Raw genomic sequence first — 20,769 nt, 5'->3', positions numbered from 1 at the left:
ATAATTTTAGCAACATAATTTAGCAAAATTACCAATGTTTAGGAAATTTACGAGTTCCATTTTTATTGAAAAAGCATTTGTCAATGATATCAAAAAGCCTGGACTTTAATTTATAGTGGGGAATGGTTGTATATGTTATGTTTTACTAATTAATTAAAATTTTGATTAATAAAAGTAACAACGAGAGACTACATTTACAATTTAGGTGTATCGATGATTAGAATTTGCGAAATGCTGACCCCAAACGAGAATTAAGATGATATTGTATCACCAGTCTGTTCGTTATAATTAGTAGCCTATAGCGTTCAAGAAACTGTGAGAAATACACCTCATATACATGTATGCATGTTTCTCAGTGAATGTTTTTATTTGGCGATGGAGGATGATGAAATGAAAAGTATTTCTTTGTATAAACTTGGTGTACACATGTTAAAAAAAATACTGAGGTATGCTTAATTGCAAAGACATTAAATTGGTTTAAATATCTATAGCATCTACATGTATTTTATTCTATTTTTTACAAAGTAATTAAGGTAAATAAACGTCAATAAAAACTGAATTGAATTTTTTTTTATATTTGAACCAGCAATATCTTCTCAAAATTTATTAACAAACTTAAACGTACATAATTATGCAAAAAATCACGATAGGTTAAACATTAATGACTTTTGAAGACATTCTTTAAATATCAATTATTTTAGTTTAACTAGATACAAAATATTTTGAAAATCTTTGTTAAAATTCGGGACACATGCAAAACGTTTTGCGCCAAAGAGCTTAGAAACCGGAAGAATCGGTTCCAAATTCTTTTTTTAAATATTATAATAAAGGTTATTGGATATGCAGATATAACACTAAATCTTTGATCTTTGCTTTATGTGAAACTATTCTATAAACGTGTTGATTAATGAAGTCTGCCATATTTCAGATGAATAGTAAATTGACAGGTGAAATCTATTGCAGCAGATAAGGTTCCGTTCCATATCATGTGTCCTTTTGACAAGGGCATTTTAAAAAAGAATGATTTACCTCAATTGAACACTTACACTGCACATTTATTTCAGCGCAGTTAATATATTAACTTTGAAAATAATAAAAGTTACCCATTTCTTGTTTGTGGTAAATAATTATTTTAATTTGTTTAGAAAATGCTAAAGATTTAAATAAAACATGCGCAGAAATTTATAAAAATTATTACATAATTAAATAACTATATTCGTTCACCTTTCTCACAATTTGACCATTTTTGCATGACGAAAAAAATATATATATATCATTTTTGTAGCCTTTTTTCCTTCCGAGTTTAAAGTTTTCTGATCTCCTTGAATTCATCTTCATTTTTATGCTGCTATTTTGTCTTATTTGCAATTCAAAATAAATTTATTTTTATATTAAAGGTGTAATGAAAAACGCACACATAAGAGTGTCTCAAAACTCAAAAGTTAACACATATTGCACATGAGACTTAGACATAAGATTTTGGACAAATATTGCTTCTTATGAATACAAATATAGGTCTGATAACAATGGGGTGCTCTTGGGAATTCCCATACACTATTGGAAGCCCTGGTCTCCAAAAACCACATAGTTACATATATATTGTCAATCAGAAACTCAAGCATCTTTTAATGTCAACTTCAGAGTACTTGTGTGTACAATCAGAATGTTTTTTAACCAAATAATTTTGCAAATGACAATTGACAGGGTAAATCAATTAACGTATTATATTTTTACTTTTCAAGCTTTTACTGTAAAAAGTAAAATTCCACTATATCCGTTATATGGTATTTTACGTATCTCGACTTACTGGACACTCAAGAGCATCGTTTCTAAAATCAAGGCAGAGTACTGACAGTGAATGTGATCCCCCATCTGGAACTTCCGGAGTCTCTGACTTATGACACTATTCGCAGATTTTTGTTGTTTGTAGAATTTCTTTTGATTGACCACTGCTTAATATGTTGACGGTGCGACCATTAGAGCGCAAAAGTTAATGAAGAACTCTTCTTTTGTTTAATATATATCCATTAAATCAAGGCTCATTTTGTTGAACACCGCACGTGACATTTGATGCGTGGGTCTAAACGCTGACGTCACATGACGTCGTATGTAAGTTACAATATCAGGAAAAAGCCTGAACAGTGCTGAAAGTTAATGAAGAACGTTTCTTTACTATTTATCTTCAATATATATCCATTAAATCAAGGCGAGTAAACTTCCGTTGAACATTTGCCGTTATTCTCGCGAGAACGTAGCTAAAATAAGTGATGCATTGTGGGTCCAAATTACTGCGTCAAAAAATTCTGTCGAATGAATCTGCAATAGTCCGAATTTTCTCTTCGCCCAGGCGCTGCTTTAAGAGCTCGCTATTAGCTTCATTTTCAAAGATTTGACAAAAATTTGTATCTTTTTTTCATCATCAAATCAGAAATGTTTATGAAATTTCCTGTATTTAAAGATATGAACTATAGCCCATCTTTATCAAACGATGTTGTAGCCTATTTATTCTATTTTTCATTTAAAATACACATAAAATATGAATCTCTTTATTCTTACCAAACATTAAATACATATATTTACATGCGTATACCCACAATTACTCGCATAGATATATAAAAAAGAGTATTATATGTAATAAATTATAAGTTAAACATTTGCAACGAAATACTAGTAAACTTTCATTTTCTGTTATTTAACCAGTCATAGGCCTTCGGATTAATATAATCACAATTTGCTGACAACTTCGTCGTTTTCGGCACATCAGCATGAAGGCCTTGTCTTTCTTCTAGCTTATTGTTGTCAGGGTCACACAAGTATACATAAATCTGCAATTAAAATGTTAATTCTAATGAGAAAAGTCACTAACATATATACATGTTCAATATGTGGTTTATTTTATTTGAATTCTCAGAAGTGCATTGTGAACTCCTTATCAATTTTAGCAATCTTAATCCTGCATAGGATTAAATTAACTGAAGTTCTACACCTCATTTCAACATTATGTAAACATAACCAAAAAATATACAAAAATCTTTCGCATGATTTGAATTTGTATAACAATCATGCACTTTTCTTCACAATCCCAGATTTTTGTTGGTTTGTTGTCTAAAAAAACAGTGAAATTTTTATTTGGGACAATGTATATAACTATATTCAAACAACTGACCTCGTCCATATAACCTTTAAAGTTCCGGAAACCGGTACCGCTACCTATGTGGAGTCCACTACCTGTAGTTAGTCCAAATGCTCCTGCAAATGAGGAAAATTGAAAAAAAAGTCGTTACAAGATTCCAAAATTTACAGTAAACATTAAATATAACACATAATTCGTGAATAGATTAGTAACTATAAAAAATACACTGAAAGACAAAAAAAAATGTTTTTTTAAGTCTTGAGAGCATCCATATGTCTTTTTGAGAGATATTTAAACTCCACAAAATTACAGTTATGCCGTAAAATCTCTCTTGTTTCTTAGCAAAAATAAGCTTGAATAAAAAATGTTATTCTAATTTTGTCTATTTATTTACTCACAAAACATACCTCAATTTGTGCATTTGATTGTAACCTTTTTTCATTACTAAGAAGACAGATGTTGAAGTTGACGAGGACGTGTTTTCAAATTGAAAAGCTCTTTAAGAATTTAACATTTAATTAGGAAAAGCTGGAACGAACTTTAAAAAAAATCAAACAAACCTTTTAAATATACTTTATCCTTTTTTATTCCATCACTTGTCACTTGCATGATGCCGTCTTTTATTTTCAAAGAGATGGTTTTCCATTTTCTTATCTTCTGAAAAATGAAAAATACATAAGCTACATTAAATATACATGATAAATTCAAGGTCGTTGCTTTCCTTTTACTTTTACAGATGCATTCTCTATTCCACCTTTTTTGTCTTTTAAAATAGTATCTTTTACCTCTTTCTTTTTATTATTCACACTTCCATTTTTCTTTCTTTTATCTTCCCTGTCATTGCTTTTTCTTAAGTCATCTGTCTCCGTACTCTTTGCACCTGGACTTTTCTCATTTGTGAGAGAATGCGTTACAAAATCACCAGAAATTATTCCTTTTGGTAAATTACTACCTTTCACACTCAAAATATCTTCAGTTTCAATGTTATCAACTGTCTTGGATACATTACTTAAACTTTCGCTGACTTCGTTGCTGTTTCCTTGCTTCTTATCAGTCGATATGTCTGGAAATTGCTTGTCAACTGGTGGTACCTCCTTAGTATCGTCTACGTTGTCACCCTCTCTATTTGTGACCGATGGTACATCCTTAGTATCGTCTACGTTGTCACCCTCTCTATTTGTGACCAGTGGTACCTCCTTAGCATCGTCTACGTTGTCACCCTCTCTATTTGTGATCGATGGTACCTCCTTAGTATCGTCAACGTTGTCACCCTCTCTACTTGTGACCGATGGTACCTCCTCAGTATCGTCTACGTTGTCACCCTCTCTATTTGTGACCGATAATACATCCTTAGTATCGTCTACGTTGGCATTCTCTCTAATAGTGACCGGTGGTACCTCCTCAGTATCGTCTACGTTGTCACTTTCTCTATTTGTGACCGATGGTACCTCCTTAGTATCGTCTACGTTGCCATCCTCTCTAGTTGTGACAGGTGGTACCTCCTTAGTATCGTCTACGTTGTCACCCTCTCTATTTGTGACCGATGGTACCTCCTTAGTATCGTCTGCGTTGTCATCCTCTCTACTTGTGACTGATGGTACCTCCTTAGTATCGTCTACGTTGTCATCCTCTCTAGTTATGACCGGTGGTACCTCCTTAGTATCGTCTACGTTGTCATCCTCTCTATTTGTGACCGGTGGTACCTCCTTAATATCGTCTACGTTGTCATCCTCTCTAGTTGTGACCGGCGGTACCTCATTAGTATCGTCTACGTTGTCATTCTCTCTAGTTATGACCGGTCTATCGTCTACGTTGTCATTCTCTCTCTGACCGTGTGACCGATAGCACCTCCTTAGTACCGTTAAGGTTGTCGCCCTCTATAGTTTTGACATGTGTTAAGTTGTTTATCTCAGCAATAAGACCAGTATCTTCATTCACGACTTCATAATGAACCTCAGTGCTTTCATTTATTTCTGTATCTTTCTCACTAATTTCTTCAGTTTTTAGGCTTTCTCTCGATTCAACTTCATCTCCAATATTGTCTTCATCAGGTTCAATATTAACTACTCTAGTTTTGAATGTGGATGCCTTTGTAAGAATGTCTTTTGGAATATCAACATTATTTGAGAGTACATCGTCGGCTTCAGGGGAAGTTATTGATGATTTGTCATCTGTTTCTTGAAGTTCAGTTGATAATACATCATCTTGACCCAGAGAATTATTTAAAAGGATATTATCAGGTTGTACAAGTTTCTTTGATATCAAGTCTTTTTCCAAAGCATTTTCTGATGATGTGTCTTCTATTACAAGAGTATTATCTAGTAAAACATCATCTGGTTGTAAAGAATTATTCGATAATATAACATCTGAATCAGAAACCTTGTTTGCAGTTGTTTCATATTGTTCGAGGGCATTATTAGAAGAAATTTCACCTGGTCCAAGGGTTATAACTATAGGTATATCGTCTGTTTCAGGGGCATTATTTGATGATGCATCTGCTTGATTTGAAGTTTTGTCGTCTGGTTGTAGAGAAGCGTTTGACGACATATCGTCTTCTTCTTGTCCATTGATTAAGAATGTGTTTTCAGATTCTTGTGCAATGATTATGCTTCCATCTACAGTATTGTCATTTTGATTAATTTGTGCATTATTGTTTAAAACGACTCCTTTAATATCATTAATGATTCTTGTTATTCCATTAGATTCTCCATTGGTAAAAATAAGATCGTAATTAGAATTATCTACGTCCTTTTCATTCAGTAGGTCTAAATTTGAATCAGTATTTTCGATCGTATTTGCAACATTTACGTACGTGGTGTTGGTCACGCTAATTTTTCCATTTAATTCGTTTTCATCAATGTTCATCGTATTTTCATTTTCATTGTTTTTGGTGTCATCGATCTTTAATGGAACATTTGTTGTTGGAATTTCAATATCTATAATATCATCAGGTGAGCCAAGAATTATATCATAAAGAGTGATTTTCTTTAAAAGGTCAGAAATTTCAGTATCATTTTGATTTATTTTAAATCCAACATCCATATGTAACAAACTGTCTGGTAATTTTACTTCATATGAACCTTTCTTAGTTGTTGCAGCAGTTTCATTCCGATCTGCATTTAACTCTCGTTGAATTATGTCATCTGTATCTAAGGAGTTAACGTTATCCTCGACCTCTGATGTTTCGACCTTCAAATCCAAATTGTTTTCAACATCATCATCAAAAGAATCTACATTGTTACTTTCATCTACGGCTCTTTTCCTTCTTGAGACTATAGTTGGGTTTTCATTATATCTGTTAACACTGAAAGAAGTAAAAGATCCCGTAGAAGTGATAGAAATGGACGGTTGCTCACAGCTACTTCCATAACAATTTCCATTTGAAATTAGGGCATACGCATTTTTGTCATCACCATTATCATCATCATCATCGTGATTTGAATCAGCCTCTCTATCCTTTCCTTCATCCTCCTCATCAGCTAAATATCTGATAAAATAAAAACTTAAATGAATTTTGCCTTTTCACTTAAGGATATACATACCACAAACAAATTTTCTTATCTTCCATGCATACAGGAGAATTATAATGCGAATTTTTCAAAAAAAATTTCAGTTAAAATCTAATCATGGACTTCTTATCGTATATGATGTAGAATAAATATACTCTTGAACATGTTCCCAGAAAACTTTCCAGTAACAAAGCATTATAGATTTCCTGAACTGTTCAGAAAAATTTAAACTTTTACAGTTAAAATTTCCCTACTTAAAAAGAATTACTAGTAAGGGATTTGGCCAAGTACTTTCAACTAAACTATATTGGGACGCACATATATAAAAAGCGATAATTCATTTTTGGATGAAAAAAAGTAGTTTCCTTTATTTGTCCTTAATTTAGCATTCCTTAAAAACAGTAAAAGTAAAAAGCGCAATAACTCGAATTGAAAACAAAAAACTTACTTGAGCTTTATGACCACCGTAAATCCATAATCCAAGCCAGCAAAACGTGGTATGAAAAGAGAGGAGTTCCCATCAAAATATGCCTTCCCATCATGCACCCAGACCTGACCATGGCTCCCAACGTAAGTTTCTTTTCCAGAAAAATCTTTAATCCCATCACAAAATGGCAGGTACAATTCAGGACTACATGATTCGGAGTCTGTAATTCATATATCATATAAATCTACAAATTCTCTCATCAGATGTAAAATGTTCTTGATTATATTTTTGCAATATTTTATATTTTGTTCCGCAAAGTTGTGATCAGAAGCAAATTCAAACGTGTTTTCCTTTTTTAACTAGGTATTCTTGATCGTTAAAACTTGGTGTAAATTTGAATTTGAACCAAATAAAAGGTCAATTGATATTACCCGTATGCATGTCACTTTTCTGAACTATTGTTGTGTCTGAAGTTGTTGAAATGGAATGCCTAGTGTTTTTTAATTCTAGTTAATTCTATTTTAGTCAATAGTAAAAAATAAATACACCCTGTTTTTACATTGAATATAATATACATGTATATTTAAATGTAATAAATAAAAGAAATTATCTTTTATTTTGTTATTCCAAGTGTTTTCCTTTTTATATAAAAGTTATTGATACTAAAAAAAAATTGTTTGATATTCTTGATCGTTAAAACTTGGTGTAAATTTGAATTTGAACCAAATGAAAGGTCAATTGATAATACCCTTATGCATGTCAATTTTCCGAACTATTGTTGTGTCTGATTGGCGAGGAAATTGGACATTGATATGGAATGCCCAGTGTTTTTTTTAATTCTAGTTAATTCTATTTTAGTCAATAGTAAAAAATAAATTCACCCTGTTTTTACATTGAATATAATATACATGTATATTTAAATGTAATAAATAAAAGAAATTTTCTTTTATTTTGTTATTCCAAGGCAACCATAAAAGTTATTTATAAAATAATATTGCTTAATAACAGTAGTTGAAATTTTCATTTTTATACTGGTTTTGCATGGTTACACTGTGTTAATGGCAACCATAAAAGTTATTTATAAAATAATATTGCAATATGGGATATGGATAATTCAAAACAGTTTCTTTACAGAATCCGCCATTTATGCAAATTATCCCATGCTTTCACTGTTAATACCTAGGCATACCAAACAAACTAAACTTTGATTCCTTTAATATCAACTTAAATCATTTAAGATTTTTGTTTAATTTTTTCTTGGGGGGGGGAGCTAAATGATACTTAAAATTTGCTCATGTTTCCATTGTAAATGTTTCATTTATTTAACAAATTAATTCCATATATAAAATGTCTGACATCATTACCTTTAATGTTCCCCTTACCTTTTCTCTGTCGTGCTCTGTATTGAGAAACACTAAATCTGGCGCATCCACAGTCGTCTTCACTAAACACTGTCCCTTCAGCACATTTGAATTCCTTCCAAATCCCTTCAAGGGTTTTCTGTTGGAACTTGTTTGGAACACCTGGTATTGCTTTTAAATCGCATGAAGTTTTTGTCCCTGAATTATCATGATATAACTTATAAGTCAGACTGGTTCATCTTAAGTAAAATTCAGAGAAAATACAAGCGCGAAATATACATGTGTATGTGATAACTGTTGATAGGAAATCAAGACAAGCATGATATTTTAATGCTAATAATACTATTATTCTTACTGGTAAAGAAAGAAATACCTTTCCCTCCAATTTCGGAGGAAGGACATTTAGATGTACATGAGGGGTCCAAGACACACCAAGCATCCTCCCGATATGACATTTTAGATGGACAACATTTGGGGACAGATTTTCCATCGTCACAATACCAGTAAGCGCTACATCCCATTCCAAAATAGGTGTAAGATGATCGAGTTTTATTTCTGCAGGGATCTATAAAAACATGAATCACGTTGTTTAGTTCATGCAGATAAAATGGTGGTATTACAAGGTTGAACATTCTCATCTTTTAGACAAGGTACACATTACTAGCTAGCAATTACTTGTGACTTAAACTTTATACAGATATTTTTAAATGAGATAAGTAATCAAAAATTAATTTAAAAGTATTTAATTGAATATGTAAAACATTACCATTAGGTAGATTCAACCGTGAAAACTGAATACAAGTAACATCAGATGAGCTCCAATACTGGCCAAAAGGACAGGTTTTGTACGACACCTTCATACTTAAACCCAGTCCTTTGTAACACATTGCAAACCTTCCTATATCGCCCTTCACTGGGGCATAGCCAACATCATGCACCCATGTTGCTTCTTCGCAAATATCTGAAATATGGAAGATAGAAAAAAAAGGAAAAGTCAATTCAGTTCCTTCAGAAAACAATTTTGGTTACATTATATGCTGTTGAAAGAGGATTGCAGTATTTTTTTTTTATTTTGAATTAAATATTTAAGGTCAACATGCCTAAGTTTTCACTTGAGTCTTCGTCATTTTCAGATGATTCTTGTTCTTCCTGTGTTTTCGTTCTTTCATTGGCGGATTTTGGTAGAGGAGGTTTTCGTGTTGGCTTTGTTGCTAAAATTGCTGGATAGAAACAAAAACAATTTTTCACATCACTCATAAAATAAAGTTTTAAAGTACTATCGTTTCCTTATTCTTATTTGAAAATTAAAATATTTAAAGAACTTATTTTAATTTTCAAATAAAAATCAGTAAACGACAGTACCAATGGAATTAGCTAGATTTTTTTTGGAAGGTTTGTTTGTGAGCTTGAAAGTTCTTTCTATATCAAGATTTGTGATAGGCAAAATACTACATGTATTTATAAAATTTTAATTTTTTACTTATGCTGAAATTCAAGAGTACCTTCGCAAATGTAGTTGGGAATTTGTCTGATAGCATTGGATAACGCTTCAATGGTTTCAAATCTGTAAGCCTGTTCCTTTGTCCAAGCTAAATCAGCAAAATTATCAGATCCGATCCCGATCGAAATAATCCTGATATTCTGCTCTCTCATGTCATCAGCCACCTCACGAATTTCTTTCTGCATTTTCTTGGTCACGTTTTTATAAAGTAGAATAGCGACCTGTGGTACGGCATATCTTTTGTTGTTTGCCAGAAGACTCTGTGCTTTTTCTAGCCCAGTCAAAGGTTTGCTCGATCCACCTATTTTCTGTAGATTCATTACAGATCTCCCCATCAACAAACGGTTTCCTGAGAGAGGGATCACTGTTCCAACTTTTGAACCGTACGTCACCACACTCAGCCTCGTTTCAGATTCATCTATTGACATGCCTCTGAGGAGAAGCATAACTAATCTTTTTAAAATCTGGAAATGTGGCAAAGTGACGTCATCAGACCCAGGTAGTACAAATACAACATCAACCAAGTCACAGTCTGTAAATAATAAGTTTAAATGAAATAAAATGAAACTTTAGAAATTCATTAAATTTTCGGTGTAGGTGAGTACAAAAATTATACACTACACTTAATTCAAGGTTTATTTTCTATGTTAATAGGAATTTAAATGAATTTAATTTATGTTAATGAATTAGTTGTGTAATAATGTAATAAAAATATGTATATTTCTGCGATTCTCCAGTTCGTATTTTTTAATAACTTAATGATAAATGATAATACAGTCAACTTCTCTGCATTATGTCAAATTATACATGATGTACATTTTGTATTAATAAATGCAATTAAATAAACATGCTAGTGTTCTTTGTCGGTTTAGAATTTATTAAGGAAGTAATTTCGAAGTAGTACGTACACTGAGTATCATCGTATGAAAAAAATCCCCCTCGAGATCGCAACTTTACAATGCTAGTGAGTGCAACGCATGCTTAATCTGTTACTGTCCAGTAATCTATTTACTAAGTGGAAAACAAAACCACATAAGCTTTATTATAATTGCTAAAAATCAGAACTACTACATTAGTTGTCACAATTTAACCTTTTATGTTCATTTTATTAAGTTAACATTTAGTGAAAACGTTTACACAGTGAAAAAATACATATAATACATAGGCTCCTCACCACCCCCTTGCAGCGTCATGAATAATTACTATTTGTCTTGATAATACATTATAAAAAAATCCAATCCTAATTATTCTCCACTTTTTATTAATCTTTTATGAATTAATCACAAAACATTATGTTAAATTGTTGACTTTTACTGAAATATCATGATTATAAGAAAAGGGAGTGGAGCGATCCCTAAGCAAACAAGGATAATTAGGCAGACAAATGGAGACATAAACTATTTCTAATAAAAGTAATATTTATCTAGTCAACCACATCTGTTTCATTTTTAGTCATTTAATGACGAAAATGACAAATTATAACTAAACTGTTTGACAATTGGGATGACTTCAGATTTTCCATTGTCAACTTTCATTATTCCACAATTCACTACTAGATAGTACTTATGGTGATGGTGTTTGTGTCTTCCAACTGATTTGATATGCAAAAGCGTACTGAATACGATTAATTTTTAAATCGGATCAAGCATCAAACTAAAAAATTAATATTAATATGATTTTAACTGTTTAACAATTTAAGTCAGCTTTTTGCATGTATGACATGGTCGTTGATATGTTTGTAAACCAATCCCATCGTTGGGTCATATTTTCCTGAAATGTTTCAACTCAATTGTTTGTCCATTGTCGCCTCTTTATACACAACCGAGTATGTTTTCTATCCGATGAATAAAAAGAGTTCATTTCAGCGTGGCTAGTTGTAAGGGGATGCTTACTCCTCCTAGGCACCTGACCCTATTTCTCATCTTTCAAAGGGGCCGTGTTTTTGCTCATTTGATTTGTAAGATTTATAACTGTTTGTTAGTTTTACATTTTACATCTCTTGCAACTTCTCTGATAATTGAATACTTTATTCGGTATTTATTTATTGATCTCTGAAGAATATTGTGTACAAATATCTGGTGAAACGTATTCCACTTAGACAATTACCTTGAATTGGAAATGTCTGCAGAGTGCAATACTGTAAAGTTGTCATAAAAATAAGCAGCACTGAAAATGTGTAGCCCATCTGTAAAGAAAAATAAACTATGATGTTATAATTTTTGCTAGACAGTTCATATTAATTGGCATAAACAAATCTATAATTCCCCTCCAATATTTTCAAAGATTTATTAATATTCTGATATATTGGTAAAAAAAATGATTAACATGTTTTTAAATCTTAACCACATTTAGCATTTACACAATCAACCGAAAAAATATTCGTGCAAATGTACGATCATCTGCATTGGAGAAGTAGCTCTTAAATAGATGCATACATTTGAATATTATCTAAATCCAAATCAGAACAAAAAACAAATAGAAAATTCGAAATGCCTAAAAAAAATTAAAGAAAGTTTGAGTTACTAAAAATTTGTTGAAGAAAATTTAAAATCTTGATTTACATATTTAAACATCAATGTCCTTTAAAATCACATAGGTTAATCTAATAGAGGATAAGAATATCAAATTATATTGGTAAGAATATACTGACCATTGCAGTTTTTGGCCTCTTCCTTGAAATGACAAGAGTTGTACCTTACAAGAAATCATCCGTCGTGCACTAGATTAATTAGTAAACTGTAGCTGAAATGAAAATTTTCATAATCGGACATCTCGTCGTGATGTTATGTTCAGATTATGTACTTTCTGATATTTTATTTGCATTTTTCAGAAACATTGAATACCATGGTATTTCTTTGATTGGAAGACGGGGGTTTACCTTTTAGGTCAGATCCGTTGAAGTTCCTTTCGTACATCTATAAACTTAAATAAAGTTTTATTAACTTTTGAACGATTTACCTATGAAAATTCGAATTTGATCTTGCATTTCAAATTTTATCACTAAGTTACGTGACAAATAAACATTTTATTATAAAATGGGTTTTAAAAAACCCTTAACAATGCACAATATTATCAGGGTGGTAGCAACGCCTAATGAAAGTAATTATCTAAGCTGTTAAACAGTAATTTGAGGTCGCCCTTAATTATTTCTGATTAAAACAAATACACAATGCCTTATGAGTAATCAATTTTTTTTTTATTTTGATGCAATTTAACGCATGACTCGAGCTGCACATATACACACTTATTCTTCTGAAAGTTCAAAAAGTGAATGCATTAATAATGAAAACGAATCTCAAATTAAAACTACATTAGAATTTTGTTTAAATTTACGTAGAAGAGTTGAAGAGAATGGAGATCTGAAATATGGATTTATACTCATTTTAAGGTCAGACGAGACGTTCCTAAAAATCTGTTTTGTATATCTTCGTAATGTATGAAAAATATTCAAAATTTTCATAACATTCTGATTTCTAAACCAGTTTCTAAACGTTTTTAAAAAATCCAAACACTTAAACATTTGAAATTGGAAAATTATTTTTCTTCCCCAAAGGATTATATGAGAAAAACTATCCCTGGTATCTTGCAGAAATGCCTGGTAAGGTACCTCAATTCTTTGTGAGAAAACATGTTTAAGTAGCAATACTTCAATGACAAACTCTTAGAAAAATTTATCTGTTATTAAGGAACGTCTCGTCTGTCCTTAAATTGTCTAGAAAGGCTTTTTATAGCGAGCTTTGAATTTTATAACTTCTCAATATCAATGTGAATTTGTAATTCCAATAAATCAATATTCTTTGCATTTCTAACAACTAGTCATAGTCAAAATTACTCTGAATAATTGAAAGTAAACATTAATAATCTTAAAAACCTTATATCACCATAGATAATACACCTTTCGAAGAATAATATAAAGATTAACAACGATAAGAAATGGCTTATCACATCTATGCTAAGTTGGCCAATTTTCAAAATTTTCTAGTCCGTTAAGATAACAAAATAATGACTACTAACTTCCATATCTTTTCTTTAGCCGATCAATGGATCCCAAAAACTTGCAATCAAGCAAACGAGTTATATATCAAGAGTGAGACACAAAAAAACTCATATAACTGGTTATGCCTCTGTTTTTCTAGAATTCGGATGAGTTACTGTAAGGTCAAATGACATTTTTTTATGTTTCTACTAAGTGAATATTCAATGATTTGATTTGATTATGTAATGACTAAATAATTCACCTTTTAAACTTGATTAACTTCATTCGAAATTCATGATTTCTAGTGTTATATTTTTACCTTTTCGAAATATAAAGCATCATACATTCCATGGATTGACAGCTTGTCTTTTGAAGATCAATAAAAATATCAATAGAAATAAGTTTGTTTTAAATTAGCATTTCATGAAGAATATGTAAACGTTAATAATTGTTACGAAATAAACCTATTCTTATGATTAAATTAATGCTTGTAGAGAATTTTTTCCCCGACCACATAAGAATAAGCCGGGATCAATGAATTATTGCAGCCCGGAGGACCGGGCTGCTCTATACATATAAGTTTAAGTGTTGGTGTATGGGGATTGGGGTGGGAGTAGTTATGTAGAATTAAAGGTTTTCTAAACATTGAAAAGATTGTTAATCAGATTGTTCTTTCCGTTTATAAATTACAAGATACATAATGTATTTACTTCCATAAAGTTTATCTGTAAAAATGTATATGTTTTTCATATTTTATATATAAAGTTACTTATCATTTACTATCGAAACAATGACAGGTCCCTTTTTTTTAGAACATCGAATTTTACTTCTCGGATAAAAACGTACTCTGCACAGTTCGTGTTTTATATTCTAAAATTGAAAATTAATACATTTTTAAATATAAATGATGCGTGTATCTTACTTCAATTTATATTTTATGCAGCCAACATTTACTTGAGGAATTGATCAAGTTTAAAATGGTATCGTTTTTGATTGATTTTTATCCGACTAAGTTTTTAAAAATATTTGCGACTATCGTCTCCATCAATTAGACGCATGCCTTTTTATACATATCGAAGCTGTTTGTTGATCAAGACTCATTTTCATTGTTTACTTTATATATTGCCCGGGCGACAATTGATGGTTACATCAATGTTTTCTTGTTGAACATTGTTATACCCTTATCAATAGCTTTCTATATATTTATTACTAATAAAAAGTCCAACAAAGGAAATGTTTATTACATCGGTCTAACAATTTCACTGTTGACCGGCCTGCCGATCCAACATAAGAATTTTTAGACCGCAACGTCACTGCTACGTCACAAGTAATTAATCATCGTTCAATATCGGCGACACGGAAATAGCCGAAGTTAGAGCTGCAAGAGTTGTTGCTACCAGCAAGGTAAGGAAGGAGGGAAGAGTATGTTTTATAATAAATAGTTTTTGTGATAAAAAAATATAATTAATTTTGTTCTTTCTCAGCTATTGTTTTATATTCCATATAAAGTAATTGATAACATAAAGTGTATTGATTAAATCTTAAATGAGCACTGTTCAAAGGGTATAACAAAACAGTTAAAGACTGGGATTCGGGCAACATATGATTTGTTGGACCTGAAGGTGAAAATGTTGCCCTTGGCCTGCGGCCTCGGGCAACATTTTCACCTTCAGGTTCAACAAATCATATGTTGCCCTCAGACCCAGTCAATATCTGTATAACATTTTTACACTTCAAAGACATAGGTTTTGTATGTAGAATCTCAGATACCTATGGACGTTAAATGTACACAGTTTAAGAAAAGGTATGACATTTCCACTGAACTTGGCAGTATCAAATTCATCAGGAAAGCTTTTGTTATCTCTGTAAGTACATTTTAACGAGATATATATTTCTTATTTGTGTGTAAATCATTAGTACATATCTAAATGTAAAAGTTAAGATTACAAACAATGATCGAGTTCTAAAAATCTACAAACGATACAAAGCGAACAGGTCAATAAACACGGGCCATTGAAAGTTACAGAGGTGGGATAAGGAGTGTGCATCCCCTGTTGACCGTTCACATCCACTGGAAACCCTGTGTTTGACCATGCAAGAAGAATATTCCACAGTCTTGTTCAGTAAAAAAAGATAGGACTAACATTCAAGCCAGCCAAAATACAAACCAATAATTTTTTTAAATTACTATCAGGGTCATTGTAGAGATCATAGAATTATCAAAACGCTGTTGTTGAAATCACTGTAACATCATTTTTTGCTAGTTGCCTGTCTCTGTTTATAATGGATCGTCCTCTGAGTACGCCCTTGAGTATCGAACAAGTTAGAAAACCATATACACCATATACAGTGATAAAGGTAAAATACAATATAAAATAGGAAAAGCTGAATTCATCTCGTTTGTCATAAACAGTTAACTTGTTTTGTTTGTCCTAATCGTATTCAGTTAGTAAAACAGCAAAATATGAAACAAATGTGGGTGATTAAGGTAGGACCAAATAGATAGGTGAAATTTTTCCTCAAATTCAATTTTTCTGAAACTTTGATATTTTGTTCTTGGATACAAAATCTCTCTTTATACATGATCTGAAAGAAATTCAACCGCACATTTTTTGCCCACATAGTCTGAAATATGGCCTATCAGACCCCTGTAAGAAGATTGCAAAATCAGACATTCGACTTGAGAATGAGCCTTATTTTAGAATTTTCAATTGATCTATTGCAAATTTGTGTAATACTTTCAATAAAGATAACCTTTTTGTTACTTTAAATCAGTAAGTCACATTGATACTGGAAAATTTGGGTAAAATATTAAGTAAAATAGAACATACATTGTATCAGAAACTGAAAATTCACATGTAAATATCCGACAGTTTATGTTTTCTTAAGAGAAAATGTATAATTCAATTTTTACAAAAAATCAACAGAATGATTCAAACGGGTCCTAGAATAAAATGTGTAAAAATAAAGAAAATTGAACCGGTGGTATAAGATATTTTGGCGATTAAAAAAAATTCAATGGCAAAAAAAAAATGAAAGATTCAGAAGATGACGTCACAATATTTGACCTTTGACCTCGTGATATGACCTTGACATTTGTAGTACATGAAGAATAGAGACTCCTTATATATGTGTCCAAATATCTCCCCTCTACTATTTATGGAACAAAAGTTGCACTGCATTTTATAACAGACTGTTACATGCTTGTTTATTGCACTTAGATAGCGTAAACACATTCCAAAATGTAAGCTCCCAAGTGACCAATATATAGGATTCTCTGATTTTTTCACAAAATATAACGCAAATATGCCAAAACTTATTATTTTTCTTTCAGGGATCATTCATTGTTGTCAATATAGTAAAATTATTCTTTTTTCCTCCAGTAATTTTTAAGAAATGGGTTAAAATAGAATTCTCGGGTGTTTTGTCCTACCTTAATTTACGCATAAAGTTTGTAACTTTGTGAATAAGGATTATATATTGGTGATAAGGAAACATTCATTCAGTTACACAATACATGGCGATCTCTGGCTGATATCACTGTAATGTAATACCAAGCAATCATTTTGTTTAAATATATATTGAAAAAGACATCATTTAGAAGACTCTTTCCCATAAATTCATACCCGTTTAATAAAGAATAACGTAGATGATTTTACATTTTATTCCTTGATTATCAAATACACATAATCCTGGCTATTGCAGCTTAGTTCAGTTGCATGTATACTTGTACGTGACTACAGAAATGTGCCAGTGACCTTCCCATTGCTGTTAAGGCGTCCTTGGTTATTGGCTGCATGGCTGACCCGGCGTCAATTAGTTCGATCAAGTTTTTCTATTAACATATTATAATGAAAAGTCATCAACAAAAAGTTTTCAAAAGGAACAGTTCATTATTTTTTTTTCATACTTTACATTTATGAGAATTAACGATGGAATTACAAGAAATACATCTCCATTTCTTATAGCAAGTAAGTAATAGTTATTTTTCTTCTTTCAGAATCAGGATATTTTAGGTCATATTTTGCAAATCTGATTATATATTGTGAGACCAAAAAAATTGATCAAATAAGTCAATTAAACAAATTTTATAAACGGATTCTTAACCATGATAACGAGTTCCTGTAATTTTTTTGTGACAAGGAAACTTTAAAGAGTAATCAAATTACCTCCAAAACGTGCAGTCCGTGTGATGTATGAACGTCAATTTGTTCTTGTGCTGATGTTTTATATAAATAACAGATATGTAATGAGGATTTCACAGCAAGGACATGCTATTATAATAAAATACATGATTTTATAACAGTGAAAATAAGTTTTCCAAATAATCCATTGTTTTGTATAATGCAAATACGATTTCTTTTCATTTTTATGAAAATCGCAAAAATAATATTTTCTTACAAAATTCTGCAAGAAAAAAGTGAATAAATAGTCGTACTGTACTGTAGTCATAATAAAAGGTAAAAGACTCCAATTCGTTTGGTTCATGTGTTGTTTTAGGTGCGTGGGTGTGATGATGATGGTGACCATGCGCAGTGGTGGTTGTCATTGGTTCAGATGTTGTTGAGGCCATAATTGGCCGAAAAATCTAAAATGCAACCCAATAACACGAATCATACAAGTATAATTATTACACAGATGGAACATAATGATTATAAGATATGTTTCTTTGATGTGTTCTATTTTTAAAAAAAGATGAAAGGGAAAATAAAAGAAATTTACTTCAAAACAGTAATACAATTTATGGTGTTTGTTTTATATAGTCGACAATTAAAAAAAAAACCGGTCATGTGCTCCTTGTGAAAGACTTGATGAAGAAGAGACTGCATGCTGTATACCAGTATTTAAAACTTAACAAGAGACCAAGCCGTAGACAGTTTTCCCCCGAATATTTTAACTTCATTTTTTAGACTTCTTTAAACTTTTAACTAGAAATATTAAATGACTTTAAATGATAAAATAATAATTTATTGAGATCTAGTAGAATCTATTCTTAAGGATTAACAGAAACATCAGCGACATATGTCAATGAGGGTGATCGTGTAGAAGCGAAGTTATATTTGTCTTATTTTGATAACGGTACATATATTGTATGTATATAGAGGACATACTAGAACTAAAAGTATTTGCCAAAAAGGAAACATTCAGTGTGTATGTACTGTGTATGCCATTATAGTATCAAGGTGATCAAATATTGAGAGAGAGAGAGAGAGAGAGAGAGAGAGAGAGAGAGAGAGAATTAAAATCCTTATTCTATATCCAAAGGCTTATTTAAACGAAAACTGGAAGAAAATGTAGAATTAAGGTAAAATCAAATACTTACGATGCCAGAAAAGCATGTAAATATCAGTAAAGACAGAATCATTGTTGGTCTATGTAACAGCTTCTGGAACACCTCTAAACACAGGTAGTGGTAACAGTTCTCTTATCTTTCGTGTTATATTGCAGTGCTCTATCAGAAACCTTGACATTAGTCGAAAATTTAAGTATTTGTGCTTAAAATGTACAGAAACTTGAGAATTTTTATATTCTGTTTCATCTTTTTTGGTATATTTGGTGTTAAGTGGTTGTGACTGGTCGGCAGGGGATGCTCGCTCCTCTATGGAACCTAATCCCGCCTCTGATGTTTTGGAGGTCCGTGTTTGCTCTGTTCCTATTTGTACTGTTTTATGGACTTTTGGTCCTGAATATTGTGCGTTATATCTCCATATGTTTCAAGCATGCGTGTTTTGTGATATTAAAATAAAAAAGGAAAGGCATTCTATGCATAATCTTCACCCGAATCTGCAATGTGAATGATTAAAATGAAGAAATGTATTTGCTTTTTATTTTTTGTCTAAATAACGTAGATAAAGTATTGGAGAAAACAACTCTATAGCTTTTTACCCACGCAGTTAATAAATCTAAGATTACTTTTCTTCCAGAAAAATGACATTATATTTTATGTACAAAAAATACTGTTTTCAATTGCATTCTTGTATGGCAAATACGAATAAGAAATTCTACTTTCCTTTATTTGCTTTTCATCATTTGAATCATTTTCTAGCGGATGCAATTTGCAAATAAAATATTCATGTTTACAATATAATTGAAAGCTTTTTGTTCCAGCCCAGAGGATGGGGAGACTATTAACATTAAAACGATTACATTGCTATCGTAATTGTATTTTAGGAATTGTAAAATTAAAGCAACATATTGAAGGGACGGATTCTTTTTAACTAATGACATAATGATAAATAAGTACGAGATAATATTGAATTATGAAATTTTATTATCAGTGTAAATATTTAAATGAAATGTCTAGCATTCAAGAGTCATTTGCTACTTACTATTCTCAAATAAATGTTACCGTTAAATGATAATTTGTGAGTTTGCCTTTACAAATTGTTAAAATTGCCATTAGGTATCTATTACAATGGATGATTATTACGGTAGAATCTGGCCTGTCAATACAACATCTCTTCTCGGGAAAAAAGAATAAGATATCTTTCTAAAATCAGGTACTTAACTTATCAATATAAAATGAAGTATAAAGAATGATTTGAATGTAAGAAACAATACAGATTTTACATCTGATCAATAGCAGTTTGACATACGAGTATATAAAGAAACATGCTTGAAAGAAAAAATAAAATCTGGTTCTGAAGTTAAATGGTATCATAACGGAACCACTTAAAAGGCAATAAATGTGGAAACAGGACAAAATTAATATATAAAAATCAATCAATTTACTTCTAAATTACAATCAAACATTTGTTTTATTATACAGTAGGTTCGCAAACTTCAACATGTAAAAATAAGTAAAAAACGTATGCAATGAAAGAAAAAAAACCCTGGTTAATTTGATAGATTTATGTAACAT

At 31.3% G+C, this 20,769-nt stretch overlaps 2 protein-coding genes across 2 annotated transcripts; both read right to left on the bottom strand.

Annotated features, from left to right (window-relative positions):
• Window positions 1-2,598: 2,598 nt before the first annotated feature.
• LOC134242391 (protein PIF-like) lies at window positions 2,599-12,846 on the bottom strand. Its single transcript, XM_062724464.1, has 12 exons — window positions 12,810-12,846; window positions 9,933-10,463; window positions 9,543-9,650; window positions 9,197-9,391; window positions 8,804-8,995; window positions 8,452-8,628; window positions 7,091-7,289; window positions 4,965-6,620; window positions 3,919-4,867; window positions 3,694-3,790; window positions 3,167-3,249; window positions 2,599-2,825 (listed from the first exon to the last, which is right to left on the bottom strand). Exons 1-12 carry the CDS (start codon window positions 12,844-12,846, stop codon window positions 2,679-2,681), a joined length of 4,371 nt encoding a protein of 1,456 aa, XP_062580448.1. The 3' UTR covers window positions 2,599-2,678.
• Window positions 12,847-17,557: 4,711 nt separating this feature from the next.
• LOC134242399 (uncharacterized) lies at window positions 17,558-19,337 on the bottom strand. The gene is made up of 4 exons (XM_062724469.1): window positions 19,231-19,337; window positions 18,346-18,495; window positions 18,077-18,181; window positions 17,558-17,742 (listed from the first exon to the last, which is right to left on the bottom strand). Exons 1-4 carry the CDS (start codon window positions 19,270-19,272, stop codon window positions 17,614-17,616), a joined length of 426 nt encoding a protein of 141 aa, XP_062580453.1. The 5' UTR covers window positions 19,273-19,337; the 3' UTR covers window positions 17,558-17,613.
• Window positions 19,338-20,769: the final 1,432 nt, after the last annotated feature.

This window comes from Saccostrea cucullata, unplaced genomic scaffold (assembly GCF_032062105.1).
Source record: "Saccostrea cucullata isolate Sc308-1 unplaced genomic scaffold, CSIRO_AGI_Scuc_v1 ctg268, whole genome shotgun sequence".
Taxonomy (NCBI): Eukaryota; Metazoa; Mollusca; class Bivalvia; order Ostreida; family Ostreidae; genus Saccostrea; species Saccostrea cuccullata.
This window is presented reverse-complemented; position numbering and strand designations above follow the sequence as displayed.